Here is a 14028-nt window from a genome sequence, read left to right as displayed (position 1 = left end):
GAAGCCAGTTTAGAGGAAAGCACAGTCAAGAGATTCTATAAGCAATGAAGCTGCTCAAAAATCAGTGGGTGGATGGATGAATGGATGATACATAAATAGGTAAGAGATTTGTAATTAAAAAAAGATTTGTAATGGAACAAGTATAGTAAAAATGCTAATGGAAGAATTTAATCGGTACTTTTAGAGGTTTTCACTGTAAAATTCAATTTTTCTGTATGTTTGAAATGTTCTTGATAAAATAGTAGGGAGAAATAAAAAGATAACAGGAAAAAAAGCAAAGAAATGGTTCAGATAGACAGACTGAGTCTTGGTGACTTTGTTTAAGCTCTGGAACCAGACATGCCAGAAAAACTCTTTAGCTAATTAGTAATTTAATAACTAACCAATATAATTCTTCTAAAACTTAACCTAATTCAGGTTGATGATTGTTGTTTACAGAATATAAATATAAACGTCTTTTAGGGCACTTGTGAAGTTGAGTGGGAAGAATGAACATTCATTCAGTGATTAAATCATTCACATCCTCCATGTCTTACAATTCACTTTCATGATTAACTTAATATTGATTTCTGGGTGGTACCTATTGTATTATGAGGTGCTTTACATTATCAGGCAATATGCTAGCTTATTCAGATTTAGATTTTTAGAAAGTTGGAATGGTCAGAATTTAGGGACATTATATTATTTCTATATTTTCTCAGGGCTTCCCTGGTGGCTCAGATGGCAAAGAATCTGCCTGAGATGCAGGAGACCTGGATTCGATCCCGGGATCGGGACGATTCCCTGGATAAGGAGATGGCAACCGACTTCACTATTCTTGCCTGGGAAATCCCATGGACAGAGGACCCTGGCAGGCTAAGTCCATGGCGTTGTAAAGACTCAGACATGACTGAGCGACTAAAACTTCCACTTCACTTTCATACTATCTCTAGGGAATCAGAGACAGATATTACTTCGGGACTACATCGGCTCTAACTGATGCAAGTGAGAGAGCTATAGGCCGCTGTACCCGCACGGCTTCATCTGAGAGTTTGGCGTCACGGGAGACACCTGCAATGAGAAGACCTGTGCGAGGCTGCACACGGGTTGTCTATGAGCTGTTGCTCCTGGGCAAGTCATTTAAGCAGCCTCAGCTTCTCTTTCCTCCTATGTGGGACCTGGGTGGCGGTGGTGGGGGGTAAGATGGGTCCTCACTATAGTACAGAAATATTGTGAAGACCAGCTTGATAAATACCTTGTAAACTCCGAGAGGCCGTAAAATAGAATTATCAGCATTATTAGAGAAATCATAGAAAGGTGCTAAAAGGGGACAAGTATCTCAGAAATAATTTGGCTGAAGACCAGTTAAAAACTGATTTTAACAAGAAATCACTGGGGCATGGAAGAAAAATATTTTAAAATAAGAAGATGATAGAGGTGAGGCTTTCTAATATGATATGGATGAGGAGCTGGCTGTATCCACTCCGCCCCTTCCAACCCAAGATGGGAAGCTCAGAGTGGAGCTAGTCTTCATCATTAGCAGCGGTCTGGTCACAGTTCCTGACAGTGGTAATCAATGTGCTTGGTCCTGACCATGGCCCAGGCAGTTTAGTTACCCTGATGCTCATTTTCTTGGAGAACATGCACTCTGAGAGAGCAGTCTGCAAGGAATGAGAGACTTGGTTTAAGAGCGACAATGGCTTCAGAGCAGTGTTTCTTCACAGGTGGTCTCTGGACACCCTGCACCAGCACCTCCTGGGCTGCGTGTCAAGGACACAGGTTCCTGAGCTCCACCTCAGAGTCTTCTCTGTGTTAGAGGCTTCTGCATGGCTCCCGAATGTGCATTTTAAACAACACGCAGTACAGGCAGTCCAGGTCCATAACTGGAAAACACGGAGGAGCAACACCGAAGTCTCTGTCACAGAAACCCCCTGAAACGGCTTCATTCCCATCAGGGCTGGGGGTGCAGGCTCCAGTCACACTCACCATCATTTTAGCCTTGATCCTTAAACACAGGAATTGCTGCTTTGGCTCAACACTCCTCAAAGGGTGGCCTTTGTCCCCGGTTAGTAGGAAGTCCATTTACAACCTATTTTTTTGTTCCTAAGGTAGTAGCTTAGCTCTAAAAGGAAATCTCATTAAGACAGAATGCAAAAATTCTGCATTATGGACAAAAAAGGAGACCATGTGCATGTGTGTGAGATAGAGCGAGACAGACAGACAGACAGCTGGGGTGGGAGAGGAGATGGACTCTGAGGAGACTGGTGTTGGATATGTTCTCTCTCTGCTGCTGCTGCTGCTGAGTCGCTTCAGTCGTGTCTGACTCTGTGCGACCCCGTAGACAGCAGCCCACCAGGCTCCCCCGTCCCTGGGATTCTCAAGGCAAGAACACTGGAGTGGGTTGCCATTTCCTTCTCCAATTCATGAAAGTGAAAAGTGAAAGTGAAGTCGCTCAGTCGTGTCCGACTCTTCGCGATCCCGTGGACTGCAGCCCACCAGGCTCCTCCATCCATGGGATTCTCCAGGCAAGAGTACTGGAGTGGGGTGCCATTGCCTTCTCCGGTTCTCTCTCTAGGCTTTCCAAACAATTTTCCTTGTATTAAATCTAATGGAACTCACGATCCTGTTGGAAATTATGCATCACCAAGTCTCTATAAAAATAACACTCCATCTGAATGGAGAGGAAACAAACATTCATTGAGTCACGTGGGTAGCTGTGCTTCCTGAGTGGTGGCTTCACTCTGTCCACAGAGACCCCTCTGAGGCTGCTGGGGAGTCAGGGCAGGACAGGGTGGGGGGATCTGCTTCTTTCCCCAGCTCCCTCACCCATCCCCAAATTTGATCAGATCGGTTCTCCTGTTTGTTTTGTTTTTGGCCACACCGCACACATGTGGGATCTTAGCTCCCCATGTAGGGATGGAACCAGAGACTCTGCGGAGGAAGCGTGGAGTCTTCACCTACTGGACCACCAGGAAGTCCAGGTTATCCTGTTTTTACTTTTGCGTGCTGGGTGTCAGTGGAATGGTGCAGTGGTTGAAAAGAAACTCAAAATCATCTGTCTGTTAGACTGGATTCCACGCCACATGCAGCTGCCCGGCGCCAATGGGCACCACTTGGACCACCTTTCTATTCAAGCAACTTGGGGTATTTTTGGTTTCCCTGAATTGGGCCAGGATATGGGGCCTTGAACTTCTCTCTTGCAGCTCTGTTGGCACTGGGGTTGTTTCGAAGTGCTTAAGTTTTTGTTTATCATTTTCACAGACTGCCTGCAAGTGTGATCGTCTAAACAGCAGAGATGAAAAAATGAGCAGAATCCAAAAGTGACGCAGTATTTTCAGGCAGGCCACTAAAACTGCTTTGAGACCTTGTTGTAGTGGACAGGACAAAAATGTCAACAAAACCTGAGCTCTGCTCCTGGCTCCCCCATTACCTTGGTGATGGCAAGGCTGTCGTATCACCTCCGTGAGCCACAGAAGGTGTTAAGGGAGGCACTGGGTTTCGATTGAAACAGAAGGTTTAGTCTGAGGGATCCCTGTACCCAATGTACCACAAGGGCTCTTTAAAGTGAATGAGAATCACATGTACATGAAACGTCTCACAAAATCCTTGTAGGAAAGATGCTGAGCTTTAGGCAGGCCTCCAATGTCCTTTCATGATTTTCAGAAGTGAGCTCAGAGCTTGCTTTGTAGCTACTGGGTGATTCTTAACTTCTTTTAGTAGAAGGCTTGGTGTGAATGCCCTAAAATGCCTGTGTTCCAGCTGCACTGCTTATAACAATCATTCTCTTCTTTTGGGTTCAGTACATACTGTATAGACATAGCTTCGTTAGCATTTTCAGCACAATTACTTTTTTTCTCTGAAGAGTGAAATCTCTCCCAAAGTAAGAGATCAGCCACATCTCCTAAGCACTCTGTCATTTCAAAGATTCTCAGAGGAAAGTCTTGTGTCCAGTAACCGGCTGCCACAGTGGGAGACGAGACTTTGTATCACATGACAAGGCCACTTGTCCCACTTTCTCTGAGAAGGTGTCGCCAGTCACTCTCCAGGCCATATGACCTTTCCTTTCTCAGAAGCACCTGAAGCACTGCCTGGGCTCTCTCTCTCCTCCTTTTCCTTCGTTCTTCCACCAAACACTTCCTGAATAAGCATGCCAGATACTGAGCAGGACAGGGTATGCGTTGGAGCTGAGGGGAGGGAAGGACAGCTAGGACACTGTCTATGTGGGAGGCCAGACTCACAAGTGAGTCTAGGGGGGCTGCTCTGCCCAGTGGGAGGCACAGAAGGGGAGAATCACCCATAATCCAGCACTACTTCTTTTGATGTCTGTTTCTCTCGACCTATATGCTCTCTTTAGAGTTGGTATCACCTGTTTGCGCCTGCTCAGCATTCACTTCTGTGTCTGGTAACGGCACCCTGATTTTGCATTGGAAACAGCTCAGTGCCACTGGGAGTCAAAGTGCCATGGCCTGCCCTCTGAAAAGTTGGGTGTGTGACACAAGCTGGACTGACCCAGCTCCCTGTCTCAAATTTGACCTTTGAGTGGAAATGCAAGGATAGAAAACGGTCAGAGCTGATTCTGTCCTCCAGCCACATCAATGACACTGGCCATGGTTCCTACTGCCTGGATTTCTGAAACTCCTCTGGGAAGTAGCTTTTGCAACAATCCTATCAACTACCACAAAAGCCTTCCAAAATACATTTTTCAAAATCATAATTGCCTTGCATTTGTTTCTGCTGTCTGCTTATGAGGAACTCTAAGAGATACTCTTTTGGAAGTAGGGACTAGGTCTCCAGGTTCTTATCTATGATCTATCAATGTGCCCTAATCAAAATAGGTACTGGATAAATGTTGGTTAGCTGATATTCCAAGGAAATGTACTGAAGGATTAAATGTCTTCTATCACTTAGATGTGGCTCATTTGAAAGGGTGGGAAAAATTCCAAAGTTTTCCTTTGGTTAATTTATTTTGAGGTTTTGTTGTACCCTAGAGCAATCATGAAAGCAAAGATCATGTCTTGCTTACAGCTAGAGAGATGAAGTCTGCCTTAGAGGCTCAGCAGAGGCTTGAGTAGATCCACAGAAGGTCTAGCCTTAGAAGCTCAGGGTTGGTAGAACTTTCAGGGCCATTTAGACTAAGGGGCAGCTGCTTTACTGTGAGGTTTCGGAATTGGTAGAGCCCAAAATACTAGTCAAGGCTCTTTGCAACCTCAAGGACTGTAGTCCGCCAGGATTCTCTGTCCTTGGAGTTCTCCAGGCCAGAATTCTAGAGTGGGTAGCTGTTCCCTTCTCCAGGGGATCTTTTCCAACCCAGGAATTGAACCAGGGTCTCCTGCACTGCAGGCGATTCTTTACCAGCTGAGCTACCAGGGAGGCCCCATAGCCAACACAGTAACCCAAAACCACCTTTAGTCACTTAAATTTAAATTACAAGTTGACTCACTTTATGACATGTTTCAAAGTACAGCATAAATTAATTTTGGCAAAATGAATTATAGTTTACACGCTCTGGTGGAACTTACAAATTAAAAAGCGGTAATGGCAAATTCCTTCATAAACTGAAAAATCCTGATGCAAAAAGCAAACAAACCAAAAAAAAAAAAAAAAGAAGAGAGAGATTTTTCAAGGGTACATATTACTATTCTGGAATTATATTTTTCTTAAGGAAGCACAGAAGAGAGCAATGATATCATTTATATATTTCTAGTGTATTATTAGTATCAATATCTGTACCTACCCCTGCACCTATATATACAGAGATGTTCCTGGCTGCACAGTTAGTAACAGTCCCAACTGGAGAGGCCCAAAGGACATCAAAAAGGAAAACTCCACAGGTATTAGAATCTGAGCGATACATACATTCATGAAACAGTGTCTACAATGATTTGTGTTCAAAAACAAACAAAAAAAACATGTTAATAAACAACATGAAGAGTTTGGTTATTTTTTTAAAAAATCTATGTGGAAAGATCTGTTTAGAAAGGTAATCTTAATTATTGGGGATCTGGAAGCCTCAGAAATCAGTGAGACTGGAATGTTTTTCCACAGATAACTCACAATCAAACAAATGAAACAAAAAAAAAGATGTAAAAAGTCCAACCAAATTCTGGCTTTTCTCATAATGACTATCTTCATGCTTTCAGAAACAGCAGATTTTTGTAAAACAGTGTTAATATCCCTGTTGCCCTAATCAGGCACATGCTTGCTTTCTCCCTGGGCCCTGGTGAGGGTTTACTGTTACCACTTTTCATATATATATTTCTGTATTGTTAGAATTAAAAAGTAATTAGCATGTATTAATGTTTAGAATTTTAAAGTGATGTAAAAGTAGGAAAACGAGCCATCTAGGTACTGGAAATGTTCTGTATCCCTCTGAATGGTGACTGCATGGATATATAATAAATAGAAGTTCATTGAGTTAAACACTGGAGCTTTGTGCACTTAAGGTAAATTATATAAAAGACATTAAAGTGCTTAGTCGCTCAGTCATGTCCAACTCTTTGCAGCCCCATGAACTATAGCCAGGATCAGGCTTCTCTGTCCATGGGGATTCTCCAGGCAAGAATACTGGAGTGGAGTGGAGTGGCAATGCCTTCCTCCAGGGGATTTTCCCAACCCAGGGATCAAACCCAGGTCTCCCACATTGCAGGTGGAATCTTTACTGTCTGAGCCACCAGGGAACCCTCAAAACATTAATGAATCCTATCAAGTGTTTAAAAATAATGGCTCTTAAGTTTGATATTAGAGTTGAATAGTTACCTGCACTAAGACAAAGAATCTTTTCTTCCATCTCTTCCAGACATTCTTACCGATGGCCCATAAATACCTAAAGAAAAGAAAAAGACCAGAGGTGCATTAAGCTTGAGCAAGTGCACTGTTTAATTTGCTTTACCATGAGCTGGGTGCTCATGGACAAGGAAATCCACAGGACTCAGAAACAGAAAGCAGATTCTGGGGTGTGGTTGAGGATAAGGAACAGGAGGCAGGATTTACTTCCACTTATAGAAAGCACTGTGGCCCATCAATCAGACTTGACTTAAATTCCTTGGCGGATTCCAGAAAGCACCTTGGAAAATGTTACACTGCACCTTAATTTGTTTATGTGCTAAAAGTCTTGTAGGCAGGGAAACTCCTGCTGCTGCATAAGAGAGAAAAGAATGGTGCTAAATATTACAACTCCAACTCTTTCACCTCTTCTCAAGTCTTACTCGGGCAACACTTCCCTTGTTTGCTTTTGCTGTGATTCTGGCAAATGAAGGTACGATACAGAAAGGAAGTTTCAAGCTGACGTAGCAAGTCCTCCCTAAACCTCTCCCTCCTCCCCCAAATGCGCGTCTGTTGATGGAAATCATTCTTCATACAGGAAAAAAAAAAATTAAGGAAGTTTAAGAATTACAAAGGCACACTTCAAAGATTCTATTATCAGTGTAACTGACTGTTACTGATTCATGAATTATCCCCCACCCCCAGCCTTGTGGACTGATACATGTTGAATTGGCACTGATTAAGAAAGTGAGGCTGGTGCTTTTCAGGCTCTATTGGATCAGGTGGAGAGAGACCTGGTCATACTCAAAGGCATTCAAATCCTTGAGTTCCCAAACTGGCTTTACCTGCTATCAAAAACCAACTGGCCTACTTCCAAGTTCCCACTTCACGTGCAATCAGACAGAATTTCCGCTTTGGAACATAATGAAGAATGCACCTAATGAAAACGTACACAGTTTGACAAATTTCAGGAGCTTCTGGGAGTGGCTGGTGGCCAAAGCACTCAGACCTTCAAGCCACAGACCAGAGTCATCCATGCATATTCCTCAGTCGCAAGTATAGCTGATTTTTACCTCCTGCAAAGTTCCTCACTCTGCCCACACCTCCCCTCTTTCAGTCCCAGCCCACATTTGAGGGCCATGGTTAACCACAGACCAGAATGATTTGCATCCTCCTTCTGGCCTCAGGACGGATCCTACCATCTACACATTCTAGCATGGATTTCCCTGGGGAAACACTTTCACTGAGTCTCCCCTGTAGACATGAGGGGGGTTCCCAACTTCGGCCACTCACACTGCACTTCCATGATTTATTCCAAATCAGTCCATCTATCATATAATTTACTTGCCTTTTTTTTTCTTCAACTTGACTTATTTAACATGAATAAGTTTATTTTGAAAGGAATTGTCATATCATGTTTATATTGATATACTAATTTTATATTATACTGCATAATACACATTAAAATATGTAACTCTTTAACTATATGCTTATCTGTGTATCATAAACGGTGTTGTGTGGCATCAGTGGTAATGGGTCAACTAGATCAGGAATACACTCAATCTAAATAAGAATGGGCAACTATGAGAGCGTTTCAAGCAGCGGGGAGTGAGACGCTTACGTTTCTAATTAAGATGATCCCAGCAGCTGCTGGGTGCTTAATGCACTGTGGATTGAAAGGGCAAGAGGGAAGGCAGGGAAATCACTGAGGAGAGGGTTACAGGGGTGCAGACCAGAGGATGGTGGCTGAGGCTGTGGAAAAGGCTGGCTGGCTGGTAAGTTTATCAGCTCTGAGGCCAACACGGTCAGCTCTGGTTATGTGGATCACCTAGCTGCCTTGGACAGTGCTCTTAACCTTCTTGAAATATATTAATGTATCCATGGAAGAAATGGACCTTAAAAGGAAGCCTCAGCCAGGTCTAAGGAGAGAGTGGCTTATTGGTTTCTACTGATTAAGAGTATACTCTTCCAGTTCTAGTTTTTCTGCTTAATCCAAGGTGTTAGACAAGATACTTACCACTTGGTACTCTGGAAAAGCATGGCCAGAAACAGCTCTCTCTTGCAGGGTTGTTGTGGGGATTAAATGAGATGATGCTTGTGAAGTATAAGTACAAAGTATGGCAAGAAGTAGATGCACAGTGAATGTCAGTCTAATTATAAAACATACATAAGCATATCATTACTAACAGTTATTAACAGCTACATATGTGGTAAGTTCTGTCCTTGCACATATGTACACAGGGAAATAGATGAAAGATCAAATAAAGACAATGGGCAAAGGTTTTTGTGTTTTTAGTAATGACTGGTAAGACTGTAACAGTCTCATACTTTTCTAGCAGCTACTACCCATTTTTTCTTTCTTCTTGACCTAAATCTGTATAAAGAGATTCACAAAAAACAAACACAGCTACTATATCTAAAGAGTTATAGTTCTTTTAAGATTTTTTTTTTTTTTTGGTGTGGACCATTTTTAAAAGTCTTTATTGAATCTGTTACAATACTGCTTCAGTTTTATGTTTTGGCATTTTTGGCCACAAGGCATGTGGGATCTTAGTTCCTGACCAGAAATCAAACCACACCCCCTGCATTGGAAGGCAAAGTCTTAACTACTGGACTGCCAGGGAAATCCCATAAAGTGCAGTTTTAACTGAGGAGAATGCAAGTAGGAAAACGAGTTCACCTGAAGTCGCAGAATGGAATTCATATGGAATCATTAGTTTTTCTCCTTCATAACAGAAATACTAGCTACTGCTTAGTGAAGTCTTACTAATCTTCTGTGCTGTGCCCAGTACTTTACATGAATTGATTATACCCACTTGGAGGAGTTAAGAGCTTGAATCTGGAGCCATATTGCCTAGGCTCCGGAGTGACCTTCGGCAAGTTACTAAACATCTCTGCCTCAGTTTTCTCCTCTGTACAATGGGGATAATAATAATAGTACCTACTTCAAGCACTGTCGTAAGGATTAAAGTAGCTAATAAAGTAGAAAGTGCTTAGAACAATATCTGGCACAAAGTAAGAACTTACTACTCACTATGTCACTATGTGACACTCCTATGTCACAGCTAAGGGAAATGGAGTTCAGAAAGCTCAAGGAACTTCCCTAAGGCTTCCAGCTGGTGAGTGACATCACCAGATTTACACCTGGAACAGTGCTCTGGACTGCCCTTTCAGCATGCTATTCTTCCTCTTGTGAATCACAAACTTTGGCTTTTTTATTGAACTAAGAACATGAACGGCTATTCCAATCAGAGAAGACTTGTGGTTAAAAGCTACTGAACAGGAAAGCTGAGTGAGATCAGAGAAAAATTAATCCTCCTTTAGAAAGTATCATTTGGTTTGCCTGAAAGAAGGATTTTCCATCTGAGGTTTTCCTCAGAATTTATTGCTAATCTGGCACATAACAGGAGATGTCAAAACTGAGAAAAATTGAGGGCTACAAGGTACTGTTTCTGTCTATCCAGCTCCAGCTCTGTATTTTCTTAGGTTGGAACATGCTCCTTAAGCAGAATGGAATGCACCTGGAGCAGATGGAATTCTTTCACTGTAGATATACAGGTGGTTTTCCCCCGCTCCCCACCTCGCACTCCAGCTCCTCATTCCACAGACAGACCTGTGTGGGCGGTGGCCTTCAGCTGTCTCTTCAAGCCATCCAGATATGTAGAAATCTGGATTTGGGAATAGACATATCAATATTATAGCACTGTGAGCCTAAGCTAAGCTGAGGGTTACATCTTAAACTCAAGGTGGAAGTACTGAGGTGGGAATTAGCCTGCCATTAGCTATCTTTTGGCTTAGCTACCCCATGCCTCAGTTTACTCAGCTGTCAAATGGGGAGGGCACAGCATCTACCTACCTCATTTGGTTGTTGTGAGGAGTGATGAAGATGACTTACATAGTAACTGGCACATAGTAAGTGTTCAGTAATGTTAGGCATTATGGATGTTTGTTGTTATTAGTAGTAGTAGTAAAAAATAGTCCTAGTAGAAAGAATTATTGAGTTGGCCAGAGAGTTTGGGTTTTTCATATGATGTCACAGATAATCCCAAACAAACTTTTTGGTCAACCCAATATAGGCAATTACCAACTCTGTAAAGGATTCATCATTGGATTCTCTATTTCAATTGTGTTCAGCTTCTGGCACGCAACTACTGGGAAATAAAGCAAGGTTCACATATTTGGGTTTGAGGCTCCAGGCAAAACTCTGCATCATGCTTCTAACATATCCTTGCTTGTAACATTTTCTTAAAATCCATGCCTGTGAGACACTGACATCCCTGCCATTCACTGGTGGCATTTTAGCTATATGCGAGTCCAGAGTGGACTACAAAGGACTACAAAGGGAGGAGAAAGATCCACTTGGGTTCGGTTCAACTTTGGGTCCAGGAAATCTTGAACAAACGCATGGAGGAGTCCCTGGTGCCAGCATCCCTCTGCTCTGGGACCACCTAGCAGAGGAGCACCCAGGGTGAGGCTTGCAGAGTTGTCATTTGTGTAAAAAAAACCCCAAAAACCACGGGGCAGTCTTCCAAGCAGAGTCTGTGAATGTACTCGGCTCTGTTTATTAAATATTGTCTGTGTTTAGTACTAGGTGAACACATGGACAGTGTTCAATGGCTATTCGTGGGGAAATGTTGATTGTGTATCTTCGGGTGTCTCCTCGGGTGCCTAGGGATGAGCCTCCAGCGCAGGAAGAGTACATGGCCCTCCGTGACATCTGCCAGAATCACTTTCCCCTTACAAAGGGGTAAAGGTGGCTAAGAAAGACCTGGAACCAGGGAGGCGGAGGTTTCATTGTGGGGGGACTGTGGAACCAGAAGTCACGGAGGAGCCTAGAAATGAATGAAGTGCCACCTGGGTTGAAGTGGAGAGTGAGCCTCAGTCCTCAGCATGTAGGAGGCTGTAACAGCCCTCCTCTGTGTCCCTCTACTCCTGTGTCACCATGGTGCCTGGACCATCACAATATAATAAGGCGGAGCTCCCTTTTTGTTGTTGTTGCTGGAAATTTTTCATGAGACTTTTTCCTAAGAAGACCAATCACAAGAGGACAAAAGCCATTATTACTACTAGGATGCTTCCCTTCATTCATTGAGGAATGAAAGAGATGACCAAGTGCTAAGGCTCCAGGTGCTTCCATCTTCCTGCAGCATCTCAGCAGGAAGAGGCCTGCGCTGAGAAAAGGTGCAAAGTACAGACGGAAGCAAATGACGTGGACGATGACCACAGCCACCACTACCAGCTCTGCTGTAGCTGTGGCCGCGGCTCTTCCCGTGTTTCAGATCCTGCCCTACATGCTTCACATTCATCAACTCATTTAATCCTCTAGGACAAATATTGTCATTATCTCCATCATACGCTGAGCAAAATGAGGTTCAGAGAGGAGTACGTTCTAGTCACTTGGGATTTATATAAATTGGCATTTATATAAAGCAATACAATGAAGAAGATAAAATGGAATCAAAGTATTCAACTAGTTCAAAAGAAGGTAGGAAAAAAAGGGAATAAATATCAGTTGGGATATACAGAAAACAAACATCAAGATGACAAATACCAATTTAATTTAAACTTAACCTTAGCAATAACCACATTAAACAGAAACAGGCCGAATATCCCAATTGAAAGGATATCTAATGCCCAATGGCAGAGATCTTCAGGTTGGATTTAAAAAGGCAGACCTAACTCTATGATCCCTGCAAGACATACACGTTAAATCTAAAGACACAAATAGGCAAGAAAATAAAAGGATGCAAAAGGATTTACGATGCCAACATTAGTTTTTAAAAAATCTGGAGTGTTTATATTTATTACTGTCATGCCAAATAAATTTCAGGGCCAAATATTACCAGGGATAAAGATCAATGTATAGTGATAAAAGGGTCAATTTATCAAGGAGACATGGTCATTTTAAATGCCGATGCTTCTAATAACAGAGCTTCAAAATGTATGACGCAAAGATGGACGGCTTCAAAACACACGCTGTAAAAATGGACAGCACTCTCAGGCAGAAAGAAAGCAAGCCACAATTATAGTCAGACTTCAATGATTTACAGAAAATCAGTAAGAATTTAGATGATTTAAACAACATTATCAGCTAACTTGATTTAATTGATCTAATTATAGAAAATAAGCCCATGGGAAATAAAGTGGAATCCCAAATATATTCAAGTAGGTCGTTTTAGGTAGTACTGACTGAGAGACTAGGTCAAAGTGAGTGGTGCCTTGAAGACTGATGGGACAGGAAGAGGAATGGGATCGTTTTGAAGCACAAGAAGTCTAGAGCAATGGCGCAGCTGAAAAGATGGAAGAGGAGAGGGGATTTTAAGAAACATGGCTGACAATTCTGTCAGTCATTTTGAAAAATGTTTTTGTTGGGTATATAGATCTGAGAACATTAAAGGTGTTGCTCCTCTGTCTTCCCACTTGTAATGCTTCTTTTTTTAAGCATTTTTAAAACTATATTTATTTATTTCTTTTGGCTGCATTAGGTCTGAGTTGCAGCATGTGGGATCTAGTTCTCCAGCCAGGAATCAAACCTGGGACCCTTGCAAGGGGAGCATGGAGTCTTAGCCACTGGACCACCAGGGAAGGCCCTCACTTATAATGTTTCTAACAAGCACTGTTTTGTTCTTTTTAAAATTTATTTATTTTTTAATTGAAGGATAATTGCTTTACATAATTTTGTTGTTTTCTGTCAAATATCAACATGAATCAGTGGTAGGTGTACATATATCCCCTCCTTCCTCCCATCTCTCTCCCTCAGAGCCCCTGTTTGGGTTTCCTGAGACATACAGCAAATTCCCATTGGCTATCTATTTTACACAGGGTAATGTAAGTTTCCACGTTACTCTCTCCATACATCTCACCCTCTCCTCCCCTCTACTGTTTTGTTCTTGTGTGTGCAACATTTTGTTGTCCTCTGGCTGCTTTTATGATTTGCTCTTTATCACTGGTTATTAACATTATACTTACACTGTGTTTTTCTACAGGTTTTTTTCCATGTTTCTTAAACATGTGTTTGTTGAACTTTTTGGATTTAAGTTTTACAATTTTTATTAAATTAAAAATATCAGCCCGAAAAACCCAGAAGCATTGCTGTAAATTACTTCTGCTTGAGTGGACTGTGGTTCACTGAATGAATTCCCAGTGGAGCCATGGGAAGCTCTGTATTTTATTTATGTTTCAGGTCTTCCATCAAGTTGGTTTCTTTCATTTCAAATGGAAAGAAATAACACAATTCTAGACCTGGCTCTGATGCTTACTCTGCCCTGGGCAAGTGAGCTCACCACT

The 14028-nt window shown here is 42.3% G+C and overlaps 1 protein-coding gene across 23 annotated transcripts in view; it reads right to left on the bottom strand.

Annotated features, from left to right (window-relative positions):
* Window positions 1–14028, bottom strand: part of CADPS (calcium dependent secretion activator) — a 463291-nt gene that overhangs the window by 161297 nt on the left and 287966 nt on the right. For all 23 annotated transcript variants that reach the window (XM_044934052.2, XM_044934055.2, XM_044934056.2 and 20 more), the window contains exon 9: window positions 6736–6802. In XM_044934052.2, the coding sequence (XP_044789987.2) occupies window positions 6736–6802 (67 nt within the window). The remainder of the gene's footprint in view (window positions 1–6735; window positions 6803–14028) is intronic.

Source organism: Bubalus bubalis, chromosome 21 (genome assembly GCF_019923935.1).
Source record: "Bubalus bubalis isolate 160015118507 breed Murrah chromosome 21, NDDB_SH_1, whole genome shotgun sequence".
NCBI classification, from domain to species: domain Eukaryota; kingdom Metazoa; phylum Chordata; class Mammalia; order Artiodactyla; family Bovidae; genus Bubalus; species Bubalus bubalis.
The sequence above is the reverse complement of the archived record's forward strand: the minus strand, read 5'-3'. Positions and strand labels throughout refer to the sequence as shown.